Source organism: Varanus komodoensis, unplaced genomic scaffold (genome assembly GCF_004798865.1).
Source record: "Varanus komodoensis strain SLA01 unplaced genomic scaffold, ASM479886v1 scaffold47, whole genome shotgun sequence".
In the NCBI taxonomy this organism is placed as follows: Eukaryota; Metazoa; Chordata; class Lepidosauria; order Squamata; family Varanidae; genus Varanus; species Varanus komodoensis.
In genome coordinates, this window is record NW_025336045.1 from 1,789,851 (window position 1) to 1,815,807 (window position 25,957).

Below are 25,957 nucleotides of genomic sequence, written 5' to 3' on the forward strand. Positions count from 1 at the left end.
TAGAGCGGAAGCGCCTCTGCAGCCCGCGGTGTGAGGGGGGACGTCACGTCCGAGAGAGGGAGCGCCAGCCGCGACCATAGAGTTGAGGCACGCGCTCTCCCTTTTACTCTATGGTCTTTCTCCTGGATGTACTTCGAGATTGCTCTGTGATAGACGTAGAGCAATTCTAGACAGTGCTGGTTAATTAATATTTATTAAAGGCAGGGCAGTATAACCTTTGCGTGTTAAAAGCGCCAGTTGCTCATCGAAAGCAAAGGAGAAGTCAAGGACTTTTATGAAGCTACTTTTTTATTGATATCAGGGTCTCCAAGAAGGAAGAAAGTGTATTCATGCTCTTTCATACTCAGCTTTCACGTGTAATTTAGGTTGCTGTTGCTGCGTTTTTTTCAAGTCCTTTTGATAAGTTAAGCTGCAAAGACTTTCTGCAGGAGGACGGGAAAAGTTTAAACGTGTAACCCGGATGCAAACAGTCACGACAGAGATCCTTCCCAGTGGAGTCGTTCATTGGCAGTGCCCGTGCATTGTATAAAGGTTTGGAAATCAACACAATGGTGCAGTTAGGTAATCTTAGACCTTGACTGTGGAGGCAGCTTTTAGATGGTTACGTGTATTAGTTCAGCTGTGAGACACAGCGCTAGCACCGCTCTTCTTCCCACATGGTTTCACTTTCGGCCACTCTGCCTTTGGAGAGGCATTACTACCAGTGTATCAATGAGGCCTCCAACCTCACATGAATATTTAACTATGCAACAAAAGGAGCGTGGAGGTATGTGGAAGTCAGATCAATATCTCCTAGTAAATTGCTGCATGATTTACATAGATTGGCCAGGGTTTCTGACCCCAAGCTATTTAACAACAGCTACTGCAAAAACTTCACTTTTGTTCTAAATGAGCCACTGAAATTAAGAAAGCCTGGGGGCAAGGGAAGATGGCTGGATTTTTGACTGAATGTACCATCATCCTTATGTATGATTATGGAACATAGTGGGTAGTTGGATCTGTCACAACAGCCACCCTCTGTAATCTGGTGCTAACCTTATTTGAAGTCACTGTCACTGGCTCCTTACCATTCGAGTCAAAATAATAGAAAAAGATAGCATGAGCCTGTCCACCTGATGCAGCTGTCCAGATTACTATAACTGAAAAGACAGGTTTTTCTTTAAAAAAAACCTGGAAAATATTGAATTAAGCATGCCCTGAATAGTTGTGTCAAACACTTTGGCCACCTAATGAGAAGGAAGGACTCACTGGAGAAGAGCCTAATGCTGGGAACAATTGACAGCAAAAGGAGGGGATGGCAGAGGATGGGGTGGCTAGATGGGGTCATTGAAGCAGTCGGCGTGAGCTTAGGTGGACTCCCGGGGATGGTGGAGGACAGGAAGGCCTGGAGGAGTGTTGTCCATGGGGTCGTGATGGGTCGGACACAACTTTGCGACTAATATATATAACTGTGATGCTAGTACTACTAGTACTAACAACATGAGATCCCATATTTTCAACTTCTCTAACAGCAGTGAATTTGGATGGTTGAACACTTGTCATTTTTAAAAAATGGGATCACAAAAAAATGATTGGTTCCTATGTACTTGGGGTGACTCTCTAGGTATGCAATGATATAAAGGTTTGTAATTTCTTTTCTAACAGCCAAAAATACTGTGATGAGGATTTTTGAGATTTTAGGTCTTATAAAACAGTGGAGGCATAATGGATCAGACAAGGGTAGTTCATCTTATTGTGCCAAGGGGGAACTTAATGGTTACACCATGAACACAACCTGCAACAACAAATGCTCTTTGCTTCTCTGCTGCATGGGAGAAACATGTTGCTGCCCAGTCACAGCCACATTAAAGTTGTGGATTTCACCATTGTTTTCTCTGATCAGTTTTCACTTTTCCCCTGAGGATGGGGGTGACACACTGTAAATCTAAAAAAAAGAGACATTTTTCAGGATGTGTGAAAAGTTTTAGTCCATGCTTGAAAGTAATTGAAACATGCAATGTTAGGCTGGGGAAGGAGGGAAAATAGACTGCAAGGGGAAAGACAAATTGGCCTGTTCCAGGTGCCCGACAACAGTGTAAATCCTGGAGGAGTTGTGGAATGTATGCTATGAACTTAACAACAGCAACGCCTGCCTGTTGCATGTTTAAATGTTTCAGGGTAAAGGGAAGGGAAAATGACCTCTTGTCCCATTCCTGTCCATTGGTCCTGCTTTTATACCAATGGCATGCTTAGATTTGGGACTGGCAGCCTGCCCAAAGGTGACCTAAATTAATTAAAACTACTATCTACATTTTTCCAGGTAAGATGGATATAGATTCAATGTGATTTCAAGATCACATTTGGCTAATGAACCTATCTATTACTACCTTTCAGTATCTACCTGCCCTTTTGAATGGAAAAGTTGAAATGTCTTCTTTGTGATCCATTTCATAAGCCCAGCAGGCCATTGTAAGGCCTTGCAAGAACCTGAACTGGGGCTTTCAGCTGTCATGTTCTAGTACCTACTACCAGTGTCCTGAACTCACTGGACATCTGGCTGTCCAAGATTAAACAATGCCAGCTATGTTTCGCTACCAACCTGAGCACTGGCAGCTGACCCAAGAGTGAATCCTGTCTTGGATTGGCTGGGAGTGACATCCAGTTTCACCACGAGTCCTGGACTGTAGTAGGTGGGCACAGCCTTCCCCAACATGGTGAGCTACAGCTGCATTTCCCAGATGCAGACCAGCACATCTAGATAACACCAGGATGGCAGGCTTAGAGCTCAGTTCCACTGAGGCCTAATCCATACAGTCTGGTAAAAATGAACTTTTGCAAAGGAGTATTCCTGAAGTGAATGAAGGCCTTCTACAGCTAAGGGTGCAATTCTAGGCATGTTTTCACAGAAAAAAAGTTTCATAGTTCCCATCATACCCCAGCTAATATGACTCACTGAAAGGATACTGGGTATTATGGGTCTTTTTCTGTCTAAAGTTGCACTGGATTGCTTCCTAATTTGTTTTATAAACAGTGCAATGAACAGAGTAATTCTGACCATGATGCCCTAGATCAGTCTTCCCCAACCAGGGCCCCTCTAAATGGTTTGGATTCCTACTTACATCATTCTTGACAATTGACTATGCTGATGGGCGTGGAAATTCAAAGCATCTGGAAGGCATAGTTTGGAGACAGCTGCCCCAAACTTCTTATTGATAGAATGCAGTTACAATTGAGGAAACAAGTACCAAACTGATCATATTTAGCAAAGCTGATACAGTTAATTCACTATTGTTAGACTTGTTATTTTGAACATTAAAAAAAGCCAGAAAAAATTAATCTGAGTTGCAGGTGATTTAAAATTATACAGTGCAAAGTGAGCAGAAGTTTATGATGACTGTTTAACAGCTGTAATTCTACATCAGTGTCCAAAAAACATTCACAGCTTTGTTCATTAAAATGCAACCTCAAATTCTTCCCCTTTTGTCAGTCTGTATCATTTAAGTTCCCACTTTTTAAATATTGCACTGATGGTATTTGTGGAGTTGCTCCATGAAGCCAGAATTTGGACAAATCGCAGGTCTTGCGTTTTTCACCAAAGAGAAAGCGCTGGCAAAACTGAGTCCTTCTGAATACATTAGGAAGCCTATGACGATCGCTGCTGCACGAGAGACTCCTGCATTACAGTGAACAAGCACCACACCATCCTCCTCAAGGAGAGAGAGAGAGAGCACACCTTTAGAAAACCATTCCAATCATAAAGGATTTAATACCATTTTCTCATCTTGTAGAGGCATCCAAGCAACTTTCTGGACAAGGTTTTCTGGAATAATTTCATCATGCATGGATATTATATTAATTCTTCCTCAGTTTTATATATTGCTCTTGAGTCTGAATTCTTGTTACTTCCATGCACCCTCTCCTCCTCAAGGAGCCTCTGGTTGAGTATTTTAATCAATGCTGTCTATTTTGTCAGTACTGATTACCTGTTGGAAAATAATGGCAAGGGCAGGCCTGGAATCAATCCTCCACCTACTAGCAGAATAATGCCTTTTACTTTGTTGTCTTTTTAACTAGTTGTTTTAAATTTGTAGCAGTTTGGATCATTAAAGTTTTACTGAATTAAAATATTTTAATTATGTAAGTATCAAAGAATTTTTTCCTATTTTGCCATCTACATTAAGTTGTACATTTATCAGCCACAAATTAGAGCGTACTGATCCTGAAGTGAATCCCTTTTATCAGCCTTCCCAGAATTCCTATCCAGCAGGGCCATTGACTGGGAATTATGAGTGCTGCAGTCCAAACTTGTCTGGAAAGCCCAAAGTTGGGGAAGGCCATAATTTGAGTCTGTATTTATAATTTGCAATATTAAAATACACTAGGTTGGCCCAGATTTTGTCTTAGAGTAATCCCATTGATTTAATGAGTCTACTCTGACTAAATTGAAATCAAGCCCATTAACTTCATTAGGTGGATTTTCAATGTGGAAAGTTATTTCAGTTTTCCAAATACAGAAATATTTTTTCAAGAAAATTTGCTTGGCAGAAAGCAACTCATTGTGAGTTATCTGCAAAACAAAATTAGGTATTGCTACAAACTGATCTGCATCTCAGTATTACTGTACTTAGAAATGCATCCTACTGATTTTAAGGGGGCTAAATATGTAATATGTTATGCATGTTTCCACTGCAATCCCTCCCACTCACTCCATGGTGGGATTCAATGCAATTGGAGTGGGGCAGAATCAGTGACACACTACTCCATTTATAAGGAAATATTTTCTCTGTGTGTAGAAAGCTCTTTAGGTCCCAGTTAGTAATTGCTTGTTAATGCATTAAAACTGCTTGGTAGAAATACACAAAAAAGATGGGTGGGAGGCTTAAACCTCGCCTCCAATTCAGTGAACCTACACAAAATCTCTGGGGTCAGGTCTGGAGATAGTTTCAGTGCCAGAAGGACGTAGTTGCTTTGATTTTGCCAGTAATTTCAGGAATGATGGGGTAAGACTCCTTTCTCTACCAATCCAGGTGGGCACAATGATCCATCATAGTTCAAATTAACCCATTTATCCTTGTTGGAAATGATACAAACTGCAGTTAGTTCAAGCCCAGAAGTGGGTGCATCTGCTCTCCTCCACTGTAGTATGCTAAAAGAAGATGAAGGAGCACTCAGACCTGAGACTTGAGCAGGCTTGTCCACATGCTAGTAAACAATGATTTAGGATTATGCCTGAGCCAGACAACTGTCTCCAAATGCTGAGCATCAATCTAACACTTTGTTTCCTTTCATCATAACTGCAACATGCAGTTTCTTTTCTTCTCTCAATCTGTTTAATTGCGGTCAATGTGTCACCTTGGATAAATCTGAAGAAGGATCATACTGCACACCTTCCTTTTGGAGAAATACATTTCAGGTTTGGGCAAAAGCCTGTCCCATGGTGCATGAAATCAAAAAAGTGTCTCCAATGATAGGGTTTTTTGCCTTTCTAAGGCAATTCATAATTGCATGCTTTGGTAGGTAATTTTCATGAGAGGTGCATAAATTATCTATTTTTCCAACCAAATCATTGTGCACTACAAGGCATTAGAAGTGTCAGAAAAAATATAAAGCACTCTTAGTAGAACTACTAGTGGAAAAAATAAACTTCTGCAGGGAAACAGGGGCACTAGGCTACTTAGCACAGCAAATCTAATTTAGAAATGAAGCGGAAACTGTAACTGGAAACCTCCAGGAGGGCATGAAAGTAATACACGTTTCAGGTAACTTGTAAACAATACACTGTGTTCTAAAATTGCACAAAGCTTCTTGGGGCAATATCCTCCTTCATTCCAAACCAGCTAAACAATGAAAATTATTCCAATCTCATGGAATAATCTGAAACCAGGTATGAAAAGTTAAGATATTGTCAGTTGATAGCATCGGATGGTCAGATAATATGAAAGGAATCAAGCTTTAATTCCCTTGCACAAGAAAATATTCTATGTGCAGGAGTCCTTTAGCTTTATGATGATGTAAACATACTTTTATGCTTTAATGAGCAAAATAGAGAAATTTGTGACTTGCATGAAGGTTATGTCTTAGTCTTTCCCATGCAACTCAGTGCTGCTGAGTCAGGAGCTTGTGTGTACCTAAGCATGTGCTGGTTCGTAGCATGCCATTTTTGTTTGCTTGTTCTGTTTGAGCACTACAGGTAGAGTCTAATGTTAACTTAAAGGATACCAGGTAAGAAATGTGTCTCAGGCTGCACTCCTGTGTCCACTTCACTGGATGCTGACTTCATGTAAATCAATCAAATCATGTAAATCAACTGCCCAAAGAGCCTTGGGGCAATTGGATGGGATAAAAAAAATACTAAATAAGAGGCAGTATCTCATGTTCCCTGTGTCCTAGCAAGACAAATGCCTAGTGCACCAGGAACCAGTGGACCCTGAAGCAGACAAATGCTTATTTCTGACACGGAACAGCTCAGAAGAGCTTGCAGGAGGGAGCTCCACTGCCCTGCCCTGTTCCTGAAATGAGCATTTTCATTTGTTTTCAGGTAGCCTTAGTGATTGCTATTGGTCATGTTGCAGTAGCAATAACCTGCCAATGCAACAGAAAGAGCAGAAGCACAGCAGGGTTATCATATACTACCCAGTGGATCTTACTTCTGCATACTATGGGACTGAGCTGGGCTCTTTTTTTTTAAGTTGTTCATTAACAACTTGAATGCTCAAATCAAAGGCTCCAATTTAAGAAAGTGTCTACATGTTCTCTTGGAGCTGCTTATATGCTTGGCTACCCTAAAGTGAAGACAAAATGTTTAAACTTCTGAAACAGAGTAGAGGAGGAAAACTCAGTAATTACTACAGGTGAAGCATGCCGTTTTATACTCAGATTTTTCCACTATTTAAAAGTAGGAGCTCAAATTATTTTAACTAATCTCAGAACAGAATCGAAAATGCATGTTAGCCTGATGCTTACCTTCCTTTTTCCCTTATTTTTTCCCTACTGTCATGGCACACCCACAGCCACAAATCACATATTGCAACAATGTACCTTTAATTTGACTTGGTCAATAAATTCAAAGCATTCAGGGAAATAGGAGACGATGTCAGTCGCAGGAAGATCGAGGATAGGGATGCTCTTATATATAAAGTCATGGGGGAAAGGATTTTCAACTCCATAGGCTACATTTAGAACATGGGTAACCTGGAATACAAAAGACATGTTGTGAAGTGAGCAAGCCAGCTTTGTGATCATGGTATTCTGGCATGGTTGAAGACCTCAAGCTAACAGCTTACGAATTTATCACAAAGGCTAACTTTCTTGCAGTTCATGACATGAACCCAAATACAGGACTGAGATGACTTTTTTTTTCTATTGGCTGCTATTAATATTGGTTCTAAGTGTAGTGGTTGTTGACGTTGCTTTATGTATTTTTTTTACTTAATTACATGAGATGAAGAATCATGTAAAGGCAGCTCAGTTGAACTCTTCCTCTAATACTAGGGTTAGATCCAAACTTAACTAATTTCAATCCCACTGGAGACAAAGATTGGAGCTAATCATTACACATTTATTTAATTCTTTTATTTTTATGCTGCCAAATAGCCAAGGCGCTCTGGGCTGTTAAACATATTACATGAATGTCACAGGTACAGTCTTAAGCATGTTTACTTGGAAACAAGTCCCACTGAGTTCAACAGGTCTGACTCCTTACTAAGTGGGCAATCTCATGATTGCAGCTTACATCTCACAGGTTTCAACAGAAAGTGGTGTGTGTGTAAGATCCATTTCTATTATATACCAGCTTACATGGTAATTAGATAGTAATTGATTTGCTATTCCCAGAAATGCTAAGCAAACTAGTTTTGAGGGATAACAAAACTGAATACATTTTGAAAAGTGCAGTCTAGTTTAACATGAGGCAAATGCATGCGTGTGTGTTGACACAGCTCATTACCCTATATTTTTTCATGGTCTCCAGGTCATGAGCAGCATCCTGGGAGCCTGTGAGGGGAAAACACATCCTGTAAGTCCTGGAAAAGGAAGAGCTGATAGAAGATGAGAGAACCCAGCTTCTTCAAATGAAGCCAGGAGGTTATTTTAACCTGAAATAACACCGTGGGCACTAAATAGGCGATAAATTGTAAAGGCAGAACTATCTTACAGCACAGTCCTATGCCTGTTTAGACAGAAAAGTCGTGCAAGTCCCAGCTTTACAAGACAAAAGTAGAGAGCCAAGAAAAACCACCTCGTGCCTTGCTTCCTAAAAAAGAACGGGCAAGTTCTCTATCACCCTAGAAAGGCTTTCTTTACCCCCCCCCCCCCATCCACACGCATGCATTCCTTAACCGTGCCGCTGGCTTTGGCTCCACCTACATACCCAGCAATAGCCAGGGCTTAACGACCCCAACTTGCAGATCCAAGCTCAGGTCCTGCACGTAACCGCAGGCATCCTTGTCGTTGCCGTCAGCTACTTCCACGACTTGCATCATCCGAGCATCCTTCCACGTCTCTATAATCCTCTTCCCCGTTAAAGTCGTGACTCGCGTGCATTGCTTCCTCAGATTAGCCCTGGAGAAGGATTTAATTTCCTGGGTGAGCGAGTGCATTACATGAGCAGAGGCGCCTTCAGACTAAAAACAAAATAAACAAGGAGCGGGCGGGGGAGAAGGATTATCTGCCCGGGGCTCTGTTCTTTCTGCGGACAGCTCTTGCCCCGTTTTTGACACAGCCCCGAATGCACGCAGGGCCACCGCTCCGGGCAGAGTCTGCGGGCGGCAGGCAGCCAGCCGGGCAAGGAAACGAGAACCGCTTCCTTTTTCCCAGGGCGCTCTGTAAGGCAGTCTCGGATTGGCCACAGATACGTGTTTCTGGATTGGTTGGGAGTTCTTTTGTGTCGAGCCGCACGGACTCTCACGCGGAGGTGAAATGAGACCCGCGCGCATGTCGTGATCCGCTTGCGCTTTTCCGGCGTTCCAGATCCTTTTGTGGTGAACAATCGGGATACAAAGCTGAACACCCCCTAAGAGGAAAAACAGTAAAATAATCTGCTGAAAGCAAAGACAAAGGGGAGGGCCATGCATACACCAGCTGATGGTATCTACAGTGCCTGCAGAACAGAATCTCCATCGGATGTGTAGAAAGGTTAGATGGCTAGGTTACGGATATTTACCAGGTAAGAATAACACCCCGTTTAAGCCAAGGACAGGCACAAAGGAATGCTGCAGCGCTGGAGAGAGGCAGGAAAGCAGGGCATTTCCGATCCTAAAAGAAAGGTTTGCATATGTACTGGTAATTGCACCAGTGGTTCTTGTTGCCTGATCTTTACTTCCTTGGACCGCTCCCATTATATAATGGGTTAGCGTGGGACGCTGCTCGCTCCCTCCTCGCCTCTGCACACGCACAGCTTGTTTCTTCAAGGTTCGAAGGAGGTTTTGCTGCATTAGAATGGCATTCATTGTTAAGTGTCAGTAATCCATAACATAGTTATCTTGAAGTTATACATGAATCAGGCCAAATTAAGAGGTATATTAAAGAAGGGGGGGGGGAGTTAAGGAAAACAGAAGGATTTCAAGGAGTTTACACATGACATTGTGTTCTAAATAAACAAGCCACATTAGGAATGAGATGAAGCAAAATAGTTAATGGAAGTTACTAAGAATGCACATGTTGTTTTCCACAAGTAATTTAACAAAAACTAATGCCATTTGTGCCTCTCTTGCATTGTTTATGCCATGTGTAAATACTGTTTGCATGGAACAGAAGCTAAAGAGAGATGTTAAATTTAAGGTACACTATGAGCAACATATATTTTACATTTTCATGACAAATCAATTTAAGGGAAGACTGATTTCAGCTTCATGACTTAAAATGTTTTAAGACTGATTTTCAAAAAGGGGCCACCATGTGCCACATGTTGCATAAGCTATGCCAGACTAATCTTACCTTATTTTTTTCTTGTTTTCTTTTTAATAGAATTGCCAGTTTAGTAGATCATGGGGATATTGTAAATGTAATATCTTTTCCAGCAGAGCATCAAAATGATAACTTCCACCAGGATATTTTTGTTGAACAGTCAAATGTGTGCTTGATAATGATGCTCTGAAGTGGTTAATGGAAGGAGTCATTGGTTCCTTGTCAGCCTGGAAAGAAGTGACATGGGATCCTGCAAGGTTCCTGTATTTATCAGTATGGATGAATGAACAGAGCATCAGATACTTGGATGACACCAAACTGGATGAGGTTGCTAATACCTTAGAAGCAGGATTCAAAGATGACCTTGAAAAGATTGCAAACTGACCCAAAACCAATAAAAATGAATTTCAACAGAGATAAATTTTAAGTTATGTGTTTTAGTAGGAGGAATTGGTGGCACAAATACAGGATGGGTGACACCTAGTTTGACAATGTACATGTGAAAAGGAGCTAGGGCAGAGATGGCGAACGTTTTAGAGACCAAGTGGCCAAACTGCAACCCAAATCCCACTTATTTATCGCAGAGTGCCAACAATACAGTAAAACTTAAAAACTGCGGTTTTAGTTTAGGAAGAAACAACTCACAGCCAGTCCAAGCAAATATATCCTTGGCAGTGGACTGACCGGCCATGCAAAAGCTCGGATGAGTTGCAGCTAATGAGTCACGGCTTGTGACATCATTATCTGGTGCCGCTACTCTTTCCAAGTACATGCATGGCCCCTATGTGCACTGTTACCTGATGCTTGGCTGCTGGGGCGATGCTGGCGTGACTTGGCTCACATGCCGACAGAAAGGGTTCTGTGCGCCTGCTGTGGCAAGCATGCCATGGGTTCACCACCACTGCCCCAACCCTACACTGGTGCACTCCCCTAGCCCTAATATAGGGGTAAAATACTATTGAAAGGGGTGATTTTGAAAAAGCCTTCCTTGAGTAGCTTTTTCTGCACTGCTCATCATTTCTGCCCGTTCTAAACACATTCCAACCATCAAAGTCATGCCAGGACACCTTGTTTTTCTAAACCTAACCCTAACCTGGTGCACACCCCTAACCCTAATACAGGGCAAAAGTTCCATAGAAAAGAGGGCGATTTTGAAAAAGCCTTCCTTGAGTAGCTTTTTCTGTCCAGCTCATCATTTCTGCCCATTCTAAACACAATAAGACCTGAAAACTGAGGTTTTAGTTCAGAAAAAACAACTCACAGCCAGTCCAAGCAAGTGTGTGTGTGTGTGTATCTCCTTGGCAGCACAGACCGGCCATGCGTTAGCTCGGACCAATGGCGGCTAATGAGTCGCGGCTCGTGATGTCATCACCTGGCGCTGCTACTCCTTTCTGAGCATGGGCATGGCCCTTATGTGTGCTGTTGTCCAATGCTCAGCTGCTGGGGCAGCTTGGCTCGCATGCCGACAGAGAGGGCTCTGCTCACTGTGGCACACATGCCGTAGGTTCATCACCACTGACCTAGGGGGTTTCGTAGACCACAAATTAGACATGTCAGCCATGCACTAGGGCAGCTAAAAAGGTTAACGTAATTCTAGATTACATCAACAGATCATGTCCAGATCACAAAAAAATAATGGTGCTGATCTATTTTACGGTGGTCAGACCTCTTCTAGAGTACTGTGTCCAATTTTGAGCCCCACAGTTTAAGAAGAATAGCAGGAAACTGGAATGTGTCCAATGGAGAGTAACTAAGACAACCAGGACACGGAGTTCAAGAGCTATGAGGAAGAATGAAGAATTTTGGTATGTTTGGACAGTACAAGAAACAATTAAGAAGCAATATGATTTCTCCACAAAGATGATGGAGAAATATTGTTTTCCTTCATCCAGGGGGTAGAACCCAGTGAATGGATTCAAGTTAAAGAATATTGAAAAAACCATGGAAATAAGTTTTTGATACTGTATTTTGGTATAAGCTGTTTGGTAGCAGAACAGACTTATACAGGAGGTGGTGGATTCTCCTTTGTTACAAGTTTTTGTGAAGAGGCAGGATGGTCATGTGTTTAACAGTGGGTCTCCTGTGTTGGCAAGAGGTTGGACTCAGTGAGCTTTGAGGTCCCTTTCAACTCGATGGTACTATCACCTTGCTGCCTTCCCTTTCATTGCAGATTAGGATTATGAATTCTAGTTTTATAGAGACACTGTAAAACCTAAGGAAAATCCTTTTTCAATCTCATTCCTTAGAGGCTGAGTCAAAGATAAGAATAATTATATAAGGCAAATATCTGGTTCTTATTTGATCTTTTATTATGCAGCATTCTAAATATAATTATGCACATACAGCATTTCTAAAGGCATTTTTAGAAATCCACAGAGAGTACATTCACTTTCTTTCTGTACGCATAATATTTTTGTATAAAGTATCAACGATTGCACAAATAAGTTTTAACAACCACAATACGCATGCAGTAAGAGATCAGTGAGGTCTGGTTTTTGTACTGAATGAGTTGAGAAGATAGATGCAGATATCTGATTCATCATTTCAGTTCATTTTCTGTAGTCACCAAGGACTTCATCACCCAAATCTTTCACTCATCTTTTATCCCCAAGTATTTATGTATGGCATTTTGCCCACTCTTTTCCCCTCTGAAGTACAGGAGTACAATGTGGTCAGTGTCAGCTCCAAGTTTTTATGGCCTGAGGAGAAGATACGCTTAATGGCACCCTTCCCTGGTACCCTTCCCTGGTACATTCTCACCGCCATGGTCCCCTGCTCCTCTTGCTCCTCATCCTCTTCCTCACCATCGGCACCGCTTGCTTGCTGGACAAGCAGAGAGCAAGCAGGCAGGAAGGGGCGTCTCCTGCGCCTCCTTCTCAACACCACCCTTGCCTGGACCAAATGGAGAGGCAGGAGCGAGGGTGACGAGGAGGCACGGCTCCAGGGGGCTTTCGTCCTGGGTTAGCATAGCCATCCGATGAAGTGCAGCAGGGATTCCACAGACTCTACAACTTCAAATAAATAACTGCTGGACTTCCATGAAGGCTTGACCTATAGCATCGAAGCCGATGCAAGAGTTATTTCCATGGCTTGCTCTGCCAGATTTTTGTAAGACACCCAGGCCAAAAACCTTTGTGAAAATGAGGGGACTGATTTCACCTTGCTGCTGCCAAGCAAGACGTGTGTCCTCCTGGCACACCCGTTGGGTTCAGTAAGAGCCTTATTGTGGCATGCAGGCAAATGAAGGCGCAAAACCGACAAAGAGTTCTTCAACCCATGCCAGATTATTTTAGCAATGCATTCTGTCCCAGAGGACCTAAGCTGATTGCTCCCATGGAATGGGAGCTTTCTCATATTTCCACTGCTGAACTGCCTTTCATTTGGAAAAACGCCCTGTTGGGTTCAGTGGGAGATTACAGTCCCGGCCCTAACAAGTCATTTAGCCCTAAGGGGTCTTAGACAGATTTCTAAAACCTTGACCTGCCAATCTGTTAGTGCACAGGTAAAATGCAAGAGTAAAATTAAATGAACAGGACACATGTCACTACTGTGAATTTAATGCCAATTGAGTTGAGAAAGCCCTTAAGCAGGTTCTTCAATTCAAGCACATCCCTAGTTCTAACTTACTGTGATAAAGATGATTCCATAAAGGAAGCAGGGCTGTCCAGGGCCAGGCAGTTTGGAGGGACCTCATTCTTAGGGTCACCATAAGTTGGCGATGACCTGATGGCACATAAGCAATCAAGAAGCAATCAAGAAGAGTATGCACATGATTAATGGATGGTGCTGGGCGCTGCTACCTTATCACCTTATGAACTCGGGGCTTTCTGGGCATGCTACGAAGGGTGGAAGCAGTGCTGAGGTGAACATTCAACCATGTTTCTCCTACTTGCAAAACACTTAGATGGTCAAGTTTAAAGAGAGGAGGCTGAGGTGCCGCTAGGTTATTACAGATGGTCAAAGAGCCCGTCTCCTCCCTTCCCTGTTCTACAAATGTCCAAAATGCTACGAATTCCCTGTCCTACAAATGTCCACAAAATCCGAGGGCACACTTGCAACCCGGAGCCAAGGCTGAACCAACTTCAAGGGCAAAAGAGAAGGTTCTCCAAATTTGGAGTCACAAGTCTGGTCTCAGAGAGAGAGCTGGCACTCTGAAATCTTCTGTGGCCATCTCAACAGCGTCGCACAGTCACAAAATTGCAGATTCATGAAAGAAACGTTTAGCAACTACTATTCCAGAGGAATATCAAGTCCAAAGTGAGAACAACTTAGTCATGTAAGGTGCGGGGGGAATCTCTTTTGCATGATTTTTTTTCCCAGGCTGATATTTTACAAGATGCTATATTTGCTTAATTAAAAAGCAAATTATTATAAATACCATCTGCTATCTCACCTGCAGGCCCTTTTTAACTAACTGACAGACTTGCATTTTCAATTCTACGTGAAAAGCAAACTATTAAAAAAACCCTCATATGTAGGTTTTTCTAAAAGTGTTAAATCTGAGACAAAGACAATTTTACACTGTAACAACAAATAACCGTAATTAAATCCACCCTTCATGTACCTGGGGACATTGTCAAGTGACTCATTATTTTATACTTGCATAACTATAAAATATATATTTCTTTGGGTTTTCAGTAGCTGCTCTATAGTAATGGAAAATCAGTTGATTTTGAAGATTCGGGAACAAATCGACTAGCATATTTTTGCGTGTATAAGACGATCCTATTTCTTTAAAATACTTACATAAAAATGGAGGGGCGTCTTATACACAGGGGGGTCAAGAGGAGAACTGTGGGCGTGCTGGGAGGGGGAGACAGGTGTGATCACGGGTGCACTTGGCGGGAGGCAGGTGCAATCGCAGGCACACTCGGGGAGGCGGGTGCAATCTGGGAGAGACCGGTGCAGGGAGGCGGGGAGGCAGCAGGTGCACACACGCAGCAGCAGCTTGCTCGCTCCGAGATCAGTAAAAAAAATGGGAGGGGCGCCCTATACATGGGGGTGTCTTATAGTTGGAAAAGTATGGTAAATATTGGAATATAATCCTGTGATGGTGTGGGGAACATTTATAAACCTGAGGGCTCCATTTCCCATGGTCAAGCTGTCAAGGACTACATTGCCATGGTAGGTGAGAGTATAGACAAAAGTGCATATGGTGGAACATTCACACACCCCCCACTTTCTCCTATATCCACATAAAGACACCCCACTTCATGAGCTGAAGGGAGGAGTTTTAAACTCCACTTTCCTCGTGATTGTCCACCCACATACTCCTTAACTGTTTTCCACATGTGAGTATTTTGAACAGTGATTTCTGGAAAGAGCATGGCCAATGTTGAGGTTTCCAATGTCAAATGGCCAATATCAAGGTCTCCAATCCACTCCCAATATAGAAAAACTCTCAAAGCCGGAAGCAGATTGGACTTCAGAAGCACAATGCATGATCCCTGCATCCATGGATTCTTCCCCAGGAAAAAACCCATGAAGCCAACTCCATGACATCTGGAAAAGGTTACATGGCCACCCATGGATTCTAGTTTGAAGATGCTTCTATATTGTTTCAAAGGCTTCTTGAACATGCAAGATACCATTAAGGGAAAGTGTCTCATTCGTTGAGTGGGTAGAACTTACCTAACAAACTAAAAGAAGACTAAGTCCTCCTTAATGGCTAAGGGATGAGTCTGCTGCTTGTTGGAACATATAAGTCATATGGAACATAAAACTTTGTCTTAGCTTGCAGTTCCATTTGGAGCACTCTGCTATCCATTTCTTCACTTTGCTTTCCTAAGACCTGACTTTAGATTTGTCTGCCCATGCTCCTGGAACTGACCCACTGCTAAGGCAGTGTGGTGCAGTGGCTAAGGGTGCGGGGCTGGGACTCAGGCAATCTGGGTTCTTGTCCCCACTCAGCCATGGAGGCAACTGAGTGGCTTTTGACCAGTCACAGACTCTCAGCCCAACCTACCTCACAGGATAGTTGTTATGGTGATAAGAGAGAGAGTGGCAGAAGAGGAATGGTGTATGCAGCTTTGAGTTCGTAAGAAAAAAGTGGAGCATAAATCTAATAAATAGATAGTTGAATAAATAATCCTTCTCTAGCAGACATCCTTTCTTCAGCATGTGTCTGCTGAGCAAACAAAACAAAACAAACACTCTTGTCCTCTCCATTACCTCTTTTATCGTGGTCCTCAGCCAGCTGCCAAGATATGGAAGAAAGGGTGCTAAATTTGCCTTTTTCTTCCCTGCAACCCCCACCTGTTTTCCCACTGTTTAGTTAAACAACCTGAGATGGGGTGGGGGAGATCACAAGGAGAAGAGCTGTATGAGGAAAGGGCCTGGAAAGATACAGGCAGGTAAGGGTGGCTTCATGGGCTGGAGGTTACCCATCCCTTCCTTATGATGATAAAGTGTCTCTTCAGATTCTTTTTTTATACTATACATATATGGGGAATAACCTAACCCCCCCATGGAAGCTGTACATGCAGAAGAACTGCATGCTTGACTTCTGATAATGCTGTGATACTGTGGTTGTTTTCTCTTGTGCTATGTATTTTAAATAATTATAAATTTCTCAGTCACCTGACATCCATTCAAGTGAATGAACCCATTGGGTTTTGCTTGGTGTTTGCTGTATTGCATTTGTAAGCTGCAATTAAAATATCACAATCTCAACATCAATACTTTGCTTTAAGGTATGTGTTCAAACCCTTAAAATGCGGATTTAATGCAAAACACAGCAGATTTATTTATTCCATTGATATACTGCCTTTTTCCCTCTTGCAAGGTCCACATGGGCCACCTCCTCTCCATTTTCCTTATAGTAGCCCTGTGATGTAAGTCAGGCTGAGAATCAGTGTAAGCTTCATGGTCAAGTGAGGACTAGAACCCAGGTTTCCTAGTTCCAGTGTAAAACTAACTACTATACCACAATGGATCACAATTTCTCAGTTTAATAGATGGCAGCATTGTAATGATCTTAACATGAGATCAGCACTACCACTCTTCTCTATCTTACCTCCATATTATTTTTCTCTTTCTTCCTCTTATGAGAAAAATGGATGCTTGGTTCACATGTAATGACAACCCAGGGGGTGGGTTGAATCTGAATTTTTCTTGAATTGTGGATTATCAGTGAATCATGATTTGTTATTATATGCGAATCTTGCACTGTTGTTTAACTATGGATTAACCATGAACATGAACAACAAACCATGACCTCTTTTCCTGGATTGTTCATGGCTGGCAAACCATAATCAATCAGCAACTCACAATTCAATGACAACTTATACTCTGGGTCATCATTATGTGCAAAGCAAATCAGTGGTGATCATAAGACGGAAAAAGTAGGGTGCCTTTGGCCCAGTGCTCATTGTCTCCATCCAGCTCAGGAGAAATTCTCTTTAAGAGAATTAGGCTTTCACTGAAGGGGGAAAAGCCTTATTCAGGTAATCTCCCCAAGATCAAGTGTTTCCTGGATCTTATCATAATCATGGACCTCTCTGACAGCAGCTGCTGAAATAGTTATATAATGTTATGATTACCATATTTTTCCATGTATAAGATGCTACTTTTTCTTTAAAATGTTTAGCTAAAAATGGAGGTGTGTCTTATACACGGGGGGGGGATGCTCTGGGGGGGAAACTGCTGTGATCACAGAGCACGTGGGCAGAGGGGTGGCGAAGTGGCGCATGCACAAAGCAGCAGCTTGCTTGCTAGAGATCAATGGGAAAAGTGGGGGGCGTCCTATACATGGGGACATCTTATAGATGGAAAAATAGATGGATAATTTATTCCACACTGGTCTGATTATCTAAATCAAAAAGGAATATACAGTGGTACCTCGGCTCACGAAAGCCTTGGTCCATGACCAAATTGGTTTGCAAACAAAAATTTCATGAATATTTTGATGTGGGTCGTGAACTCCGCATTGGGTGGCGACCAAGATCGCAGCCATCTCCTCACTCCCGCCCCCCGAGTGGGGAGATGGCCATGATCGCAGTCATGTTCGTGCAGGGAAGACGTGCGTGATCACCAGCACGCTCCTGCAGGAAAGATAGCGCAATCTCTGCCATCTCCCCCCGCAACCAGCATGATCGCGCCCATCTCTCCCTCCCCCAGTGTGCCCCGTTCACGTCCGTCTCTCCCCCAGTGCGCCCGCGATCGCGCCCATCTCTCCCCACCCCCAAGCTCTCTGGGATGATGGGCGTGTGCAGGATGATGGGCACGATCTTGGTCATGCTGGGAGGGCAGGGAGATGGCCGCACTTGTGCTCGGGGTGCGGGGAAGGAGATGGCCATGATCTTTGCGGTTCTTTGTCACTTTGCTTCTTCACATTTTTCTGATTTCAAAATGGTTACAGAACAGATTAACCTTATTTACATTGAATGGGGAAGTTTGACTTGGGTCACGACCAGAGTCCTGGAACAGATTAAGTTTGTGAGCCAGGGTACCACTGTATACTTCCTCACACAAAGGTTTAAAGAATTGCTCACTCTGTGGCTGAGTGCATTTTTTACATTGCCCAACTTTTGCAGGCTAAATTCACCACTCCCATGGAACTTATTTTGATACAGCCTGGTCTTGTATTTCCACTCTTTGTATGTATATTAATAGGCTGGCCTACCCAGTTTCATTTCCCAGCTCCGCTTGGAGGTGGAAAGGAAGAGAAAGCAGCAATGGCAGCAGCATTCCTGACAACTTTTCCAGTTTATCTCAATATATTTATTCTCAGCCAAGACCCAAGAATAAGAGGTGGGTGCTGGGGCAGGCTTAATTGGGATTGTGCAGGCCCGCGTTTTTGTACACAACACAATCACGTGTTCCTTGTGCTTTTCTTGGAAATGTCTGTGCTACAGCAGTGGAAAAAGTGAGGACAAAATAATGCAGAGAAGAAAGGATCAGGAAAAGGTTCTTGCAGTGACCAAGCACTGCTTGTTTCAAGAGCACTTTTAATGTATTAGTTTTTAAATGTTTCATAAAAGATCCTGTGCAAGCTGTGCCTGGTTGTTAAAGAAGTCCCCAAATAAAAATAAAATGGACATTCCGAAGATATACAAACTGGCACCAGCAGAGGGGGTGATTCATTACTTAGATCAGTGACATCGCAAGCACTACTCTATGTGTCCACAACACTTTTGCAACCGTACTCCATACAGTACTCCTAAACACAAACTTATTATTTATGTCATTTCTATACCACCTCATACCTGAAAGTCTCTGGTAGGGAGGACTGAAGTTGAACTTTCCACAGCTTAAAAAAAAACCCCAACCAAAAAAAAGCTGATTATTGGGAAAACTCAAGGGAACATTGGTTTGGGAAAAGACATCAGTAGTGTTGCTGTTAATAATTCTACTGTTAATAATTGGCATAGTTTCCACCAAACACATACAGCCTGAGAATTTATGATCTTGTGACACACCTTTTAGTTGGCAAGCCTCTTATTTTGTTTGTTGTTGCAATTTATTCCTCAAAAGATGGGGCTCTGGTAATACATGATTGCACATGAAACCTTTTTGTGGTTTCTGGATTTTGCTTCTTTGGTTCTTGCTGCTTTGACATGTCCAACAAAAACATTTGTGCAGCTTCATGAAGAAAGACCGGTATGGCTAGCTCTCCACCAGCAATGCTGACTCCAGTGGACAATAAGCTGCATCTCGTGGAGAACCAGCATGCAAGTCTACCAGATATTTTGTGAGCACAAGAAAACTCTTTTTTATATCTAACTAATCTGGATTACTTTTAATCCTAAAGAGCTTCCAGGTTCAAGCAGACTGCATGATGAACATCCTTGCCATGATCAAGTTAGTGATAAGCTTCTGCATATACAGTAATCCTTCTTCCTCTCATTTCCCATTTGGGTGACCTCTGCATCTGCACATCCTCTTTACTAGTATGGCAAGTAATGGGATATGTTGGACTACTGCTTGCATAAAAAGTGTGCGTATAAATAAAAAGAGAAAACATGGTACGTCTGGGAGAAAGGGGAAGGCCTGTGTCTTGGAATATTGTTTTGTAAATTATGTTAATATTCACCTGAGAAACAGCTTCAGCTGTGTTCCCTTTGTCTCTGAAGGCTCTTTCAGCTGTGGGCGGTGGGGATGGCTTTCTCCTACTGCTGGACAGCTTTGTTCCCAGGCATTCCCTACAAAGTATGAGAGGCTGTCGCCAGTCAAGCTGAACCTCCTGGAGCAAAGTGTTCTATTCAACTGGAGAGTTGCAAATGCTTCTGCTAAAGATTCCTTACCTGTCAGCCCAGCTCTGAGGAGCAGCAGCAGAAAGAATAACAGAAGAGATCCTTGGGATTTTCCTACTCCAAATCTCAGAAACATCTCAGAACTTTAAAAACTTGTGGAAATCTCAAGTATACATGTGGTAGCTTGCAATGGTTTACTCCTTCCTGCACACAAGGATTTTAGTAAGAAATCTGCTGCTAAAGCAATGCAGCCAAATATTATGTTTTTAAAAATGGTGGGTGGGAGGGCGAATTCCAAATAAAGTGGGTCAACTCAATAATATTAGGTACTTACCTGTTACCTACTTGTGCAGAGGCTCGGGCTTTGGAGCACATGGAGAAATCCATGTAGAGACAACGGACTGATACAAAGGTCCCCAACCATTCTGGACCTGAAGACACATTTGGGAATAGCTGTGAGCACCACCACACAATGCACAGTCAGCTTGCTGCTGCAGGTGCCTGCAGGCACCCACTTGCCACTCACCACCTGCCGCCACACCTGCAGCTCTCAGACATCTGGCATTTACAGTATGTGGCTCTGCTGTTGAGCAAGTCTGCCCGGCCCGGTATTGAGATACTGTATAAGGCTACCAACAGTGTATCTCAACTGTAAAATGTTCTCCAGTGCCAACTTCTGAATAGACTTTGGTTGAGCTACTTCCGTCTAGGGGGTAGGTAACAGAGCACTAGATCTCTTGCACAGGCAAGGTGATTCAGAGGAAGGCCAGGTTACAACTTAAGTGGCTAGGCAAGCAAAGGTGGCACGATTTCAACAAAAAAGGCACTCCCTTTCCATTGATTGAATGAAACAAGAATTACACCTGACACCAGGTGACTAGATTGAATATTACGAAGTGGAAGGCAAATTTATAAGTGACTTGGTTTAAAATATTTAGAGGATTCTTCTCCAAGGGAATCTTTCTGAAAGACTTGCTGCAGGAGCCCAGAGGAAGGGCACATGGAAGGACAAAGTTGGCAGTGTGATAAACTGTTGTCACGGTCACACAATGCTGGCCCACTTGGGTTGGAAAAAGCTACTTCATGCACAACTATTGCAAGACCATGGGAGGAGACTGCCAAGGAAGTACAGAAGGCAAAGCCTGCCACAAAACAGTCTGTTGCCAGGAAGAGTTCAACAAGCACGTTTGTGTGAGAGAAGAGCGGCGCTGTATTTTGGCTGGTCTATAGTAAGTCATGGTAAGATTGCTCTCTGGGATTCAGGGGATGCAAGAACTCACCCTGGGCAGGGACAGTGCTGCAGCAAGCCATGGGTCCTCATGTGATTTAGTCACAAGGCACCATGCAGAAAACATTTGGGATTTGGACCTCATGACTAGCTGCCCATGTCAGGCAGTGTCTGTGCTGTTTTATATAATTCTTGCTTCAGAATTCTTTGAGTGGTCAGGGGGCATGCACTTTTCCTGCTTTTCTTCTTTTACTATTCAGGTGTAGCTCCTGGTTCTATAGAGTCATTTTTAAGGTTTGGTTTCAACTCTGTACACTGGAAATCAACTCTATTAATCAGAAGGACACTTGCTCATTCAGATGATTTCCTTCTTTCCTTTCCTTCTTTAATATTGTTCTTTGCATAACATAAAACATCCCACCAAAACTAACTTTGAAAAACTAAATTAACAATTGTCCCTACACATTTCTGAGCATTACGTTATGCTCCAGGAGAAACAGTGGTCATATCGCACGCATTTTGTTTGGAAGGCCTGCAATGAGAATAAGCACAAGTTAAAGAATTATGTTAAAGCTTACGTCCCTTCTTTTTCATGACCATCTGAAAATAGGTTTTATCAGAGCCAAACAGCTACTCAGAGAACCAGAACTTCAACAAGTCTTAAACTATACCAGATTAGGATATATTAAATACCGTGATACATAAAGGTATGTATATGTAGAATGTACTTTGCTGACAGAGAACAACTATGTGAACTGGAAGGCCTAAACAAAAGTTTGCATCCAAGATTAAATTAAGCCAGAGCTTTCTTTGGAAGCAAAAGTAACAAAACTGGTGCTGTCATACATTAGGCACATCATAAAGAGGGAAAACTCCCCAGAAAAGACAATCATGCTAGAAAAAGTTAAAGGCAGAAGAAGGAAAGGAAGACTAAATATGGCATGGATAGACTCCACAAAAGAAACCACACAAGAACTGAACAGGGTTATCACGAATAAGTCATAAGTCAAACATGACTTGGCGGCACATAACAACAATGACAAACAAAAGTGCTGTTGTTCCACAAACTATAAGGAAAGAAACCACCAGTAACATCAGGATATAATTTAATGCTGTGAGTGAGCTAAACATGGTAGCCCAGTACTGGAAGTGACATAAAAAACAAAATAATATCCTGTAACTTCTACAAAAGGATGATCAACAGTGAAAGGAACATTTAATCACTACATCATTACTTGATGGACCTTGACAAACTAGCAGCTGACCTGGGTGAATTGGGAGGTTGACACAATTTGGTTGTTGCAATCTACCCTTTCAAATACATTGTGATAATCTCCCTGCCTAACATTAGCTGATATACAACTGACAAAATATCTTCCTTTGCTTTGGCATTCCAGCTGAACATGTGATCAATCCGTAATGCAAACCAATCACTGCAGCAGAATTGCTGTCATTCCAGATATCTTACAAATGTTCCCACATCACCAAAAGTGTTCACTATCCTAAAGCAAATTGTGAGCAGAAATAGTAGTACAGATTGCAATAATAATAATAATATCTTAAAACAGAATGAACTCAGTATTCTCCTAAGGTGCAAATCAATATCACTGATAGCTATGGTTACATAACTAGCAATATGGTTCATAGGAAGGCAAACCCTACAACTATCATCAGTCAGCAGTTAGCAGTGTATGGGGGAATGATGGGAGAGCTGCAGGGCCTTTTTCCTGTATAAACAGGCATCCTCAAGCCTTCCACTAGTTTCCTGACTGGTATATCTAGACTGCTAGGACACTAAGAATTACCAGGAAGCAAGCTCCATTAAACTAAATAGGTTTCACTCCTGAATAGATGTTCAGGATTGTGATGTGGTCTTTCTCTGTCCCACATAAAAACTTTTACCTCCTAGGGGTGGATAAATTCTGATGTGAACTTCATATAAAAGATTCAGAAACAACCGAAGTTTGTTTATGTGTATATTTTCCAGTCTAGGACTCTCCGTATGATTTCAGTTCAGCCTTAAAAGAAGAAACAAATACTTTACTTCTAGACAGAGGGATACCTTTGTCTACTTCTAGCCAGGTTTGTCTTTAATTGTGTGTGTGTGTGTGTGTGTGTGTGTGTGTGTGTAACAAATCAAATGCTAGAAATAAAGGCTTGGCTTATTATATTATGAGGCGTAGACCTGTAGCCCGAGATGGACATGCCCTCCCCCTGTAATTACCTTGTTTAAAATCTGATTTTTTTATAATTATATCTCTAAAAGGCCTGCAAATTGGGTGAACTGTCCCCCCACTTGTTGAAATTCCCAAAATTTTAGGTACGCTACAGGCGGATCAGTGAAACTCACCCTTCCCCGACCTAACGCTCTCCAGGTACAGCATTTTATATTTCAACTCCCAGCAGCCCCAGCCAATGTGGTGGTCCGTGGTCAGGAATCCTGGGAGTTGTAGTCCAAACATTCCAAAGGGACTAGCGAAGGAAAGTCTGGGGAGGGGGTGAGAGAGATTGACGTTGCACCCTAAAACGGATGGCAAATCCCGAGGAGTCAGGGAGCGCGCAGAGCGTCACCGCGACTCTTCCCACGTTACGCTGGGCAGACAGCCGCTCCGCTGCCGCGTTCCCACTGCTGGCAGCGGGGAGGGCGGCGGAGGGCCGCGTCACGTGGGGCGGAGGAGCCCGGCCTCCGTGTTGGCTACGGCCAGGCAGCGCCTCCGCCGCCGCCGCCGCCGCTGCTGCCGCCGCCACGCCTAAGCGAGCCCGAGATTGGCAGGAGCGCCCGGGGAGCAGACGGCGAGGGTGGCGGGAGCGGGTAGCCGGGCCATGGGGGCGCTGTGAGCGCGGCTCGGAGGGCCCGGCGGGAGGAGGGGGCGCATTGGCGGGCGCGCGGGCGGGGGCTGGCTGGCGGGCGGCGGGCGAGGGAGTGCGTGAGTGAGTGAGGAACCGTCTTTCCCCTCCGCAGCAGCCCGCGCCCTCGGCGGCCTCTCTCCTCTCCTCTCCTCTCCCCCACCCCGCTCCGTCTCCTCGCCCAGGATGTCGCGCTCGGTGCTGCAGCCCAGCCAGCAGAAGCTGGCCGAGAAGCTGACCATCCTCAACGACCGCGGCGTCGGCATGCTCACCCGCCTCTACAACATCAAGAAGGTGCGCGGGCCCGGCTGCGGGGGTGGGGGGCGAGCGAGCGGTGCGCGGGGTCCGGGGGTGGGCTTGAGTGTATCCCTCCCCGCCATTCGCTCAAGGGGGATGCCTGGCTCCAGCCGCCTCCCGCACTCATCCGGCCTGGTGCGGCCTACCCGCTGCGCACCGTCAGCGCTCATTTCCCGGCTGCCTTGCGGGGCGAGGAGGCGAGCAGCGCGGCGGGGACGGCGAAGGCGCTCTCCTCTGCCTTCCCTCCACCCCGCTTGCAACCCCGTGGCTGCCTTAGTCAGCGAGGCCTGCTGGGTGTGGGGACTGGTTTGCTCTGGGGCGGAGGTCCAGGCTGTAAAGGAAAACCAGCCCGTATTGTATTTTTTTTTTAAATTCCCATTTCCTTTTCTCAGTGAGAGGAAGAGAAGGGGGGTTGCTAATATGGAATGGGCCGGATGCACCATCTGGTTTTATCCATCTGGTCCCCCCATGGAAAAGGGAGGGGGACGGAGGCTGTAGTGAGGGAGAACCTCCTTTCCCCCCAAAAAGGGGAGGGATTCTGTGGAAGGTAGCTACATTCCATATTTAATATGTAATTAAATATGTCTTCATATATATGGAAGATCCCCTATTGGGTATATGGAGCCTGCACTTTTCTAATTCATTTCCCTTGTGAGTCATGCAGCTAGGGGAGAGAGAGAGAGAGAGACAGAGAGGGAGGAAAAAATAGCCTTCTCTAATTCTACTCCCCCCCCCCCCAACATAATGAGGGGGGTATACCATTGCTGTTTATCCTGTATCTTGTGCATGAAAATGTTATTGGGAAAGATGGTAGGTTCACTGAAAGAACATTTGTGCTGAACACTTAAATAGCAGCTCTTCCATTTGAGTGTTTCACTTACTATTACACAAAAGAAAGTAAAAGGGATTCTTGACAGGTTATGCTTCAAATAGTAGCTGAGGAGCACATGGTGACAGATGACCACAAACCAATAATACTAATGTATTACAAAAATCAGTGTTGTTCTCTGCTCTGCACTATGATTCCAGCAAGTAAGCAGTGTTTTGTGGGATTTCAGCTGCAAAATACTGAGACTAAATTGGGAAAAAAAGAAATCTGGGAGGTTTTCTCTGCTTATGATTTCATTCACTACAGCTATACTTTTCAACCCATTTAAAGTATGTATTTATAATTATCTCTGTGTTTTAACTGTAGTTAAGGTACTGGCTTGTAAAAAGTATTTTTTAAGCCTGTCAAACATGTATTCTGATTGTAAAGTATATTTACCTGAAAGTTAAGTTCTATTGATTTTAATGGGAATGTGTGTTCGATTGCAGTCCTGGTTGTATTTTTTTTTACTAGTGAGAAATGCAGTCTTAGCTTCCTTCACATTGCAAGTATCAGCTCTATAAATGGTGGCATGGTCAGAGTCTTTGATTTTTCCTGCTACATAAGGCACAAACTGGCTTAGGTAAAAGATTTCAGGTCTTCAAAAGCAGAGCAGAAAGAAGATAGCGATTATGATCTGCT

General features: G+C 43.4%; 2 protein-coding genes across 4 annotated transcripts in view; one reads left to right on the forward strand and one right to left on the reverse strand.

The window, feature by feature from the left end:
• Nucleotides 1–1,940: 1,940 nt before the first annotated feature.
• On the reverse strand, nt 1,941–9,820 carry DUSP19 (dual specificity phosphatase 19). Of its 2 annotated transcripts, none has more exons than XM_044445181.1 (4): nt 8,348–9,820; nt 7,925–7,971; nt 7,018–7,170; nt 1,941–3,683 (listed from the first exon to the last, which is right to left on the reverse strand). In XM_044445181.1, the coding sequence occupies exons 1-4, from the start codon at nt 8,574–8,576 to the stop codon at nt 3,492–3,494; spliced, it is 621 nt and encodes a 206-aa protein (XP_044301116.1). In that variant the 5' UTR covers nt 8,577–9,820; the 3' UTR covers nt 1,941–3,491. The 2 variants fall into 2 exon arrangements, with proteins under 2 accessions (XP_044301116.1, XP_044301115.1); XM_044445180.1 differs by having other exon boundaries at nt 1,941–3,686; nt 8,348–9,819.
• Nucleotides 9,821–24,009: 14,189 nt separating this feature from the next.
• NCKAP1 (NCK associated protein 1) overlaps nt 24,010–25,957 on the forward strand; it is a 74,454-nt gene continuing 72,506 nt past the window's right edge. For both annotated transcript variants that reach the window (XM_044445108.1, XM_044445109.1), the window contains exon 1: nt 24,010–24,444. In XM_044445108.1, coding sequence (XP_044301043.1) covers nt 24,337–24,444 — 108 coding nt within the window. In that variant the 5' untranslated portion in view covers nt 24,010–24,336. The remainder of the gene's footprint in view (nt 24,445–25,957) is intronic.

Bases quoted from the DNA above. Each gene is read 5' to 3' on its own strand.
- DUSP19 (XM_044445180.1), bottom strand. From the start codon at position 8,576: ATGCACTCGCTCACCCAGGAAATTAAATCCTTCTCCAGGGCTAATCTG. The intron at 7,171-7,924 runs GTAATGAGCTGT...TTTGTATTCCAG, and splicing joins AGACCATGAAAAAATATAGG to GTTACCCATGTTCTAAATGT. The intron at 3,687-7,017 runs GTACATTGTTGC...TCTCTCCTTGAG, and splicing joins TTGACCAAGTCAAATTAAAG to GAGGATGGTGTGGTGCTTGT.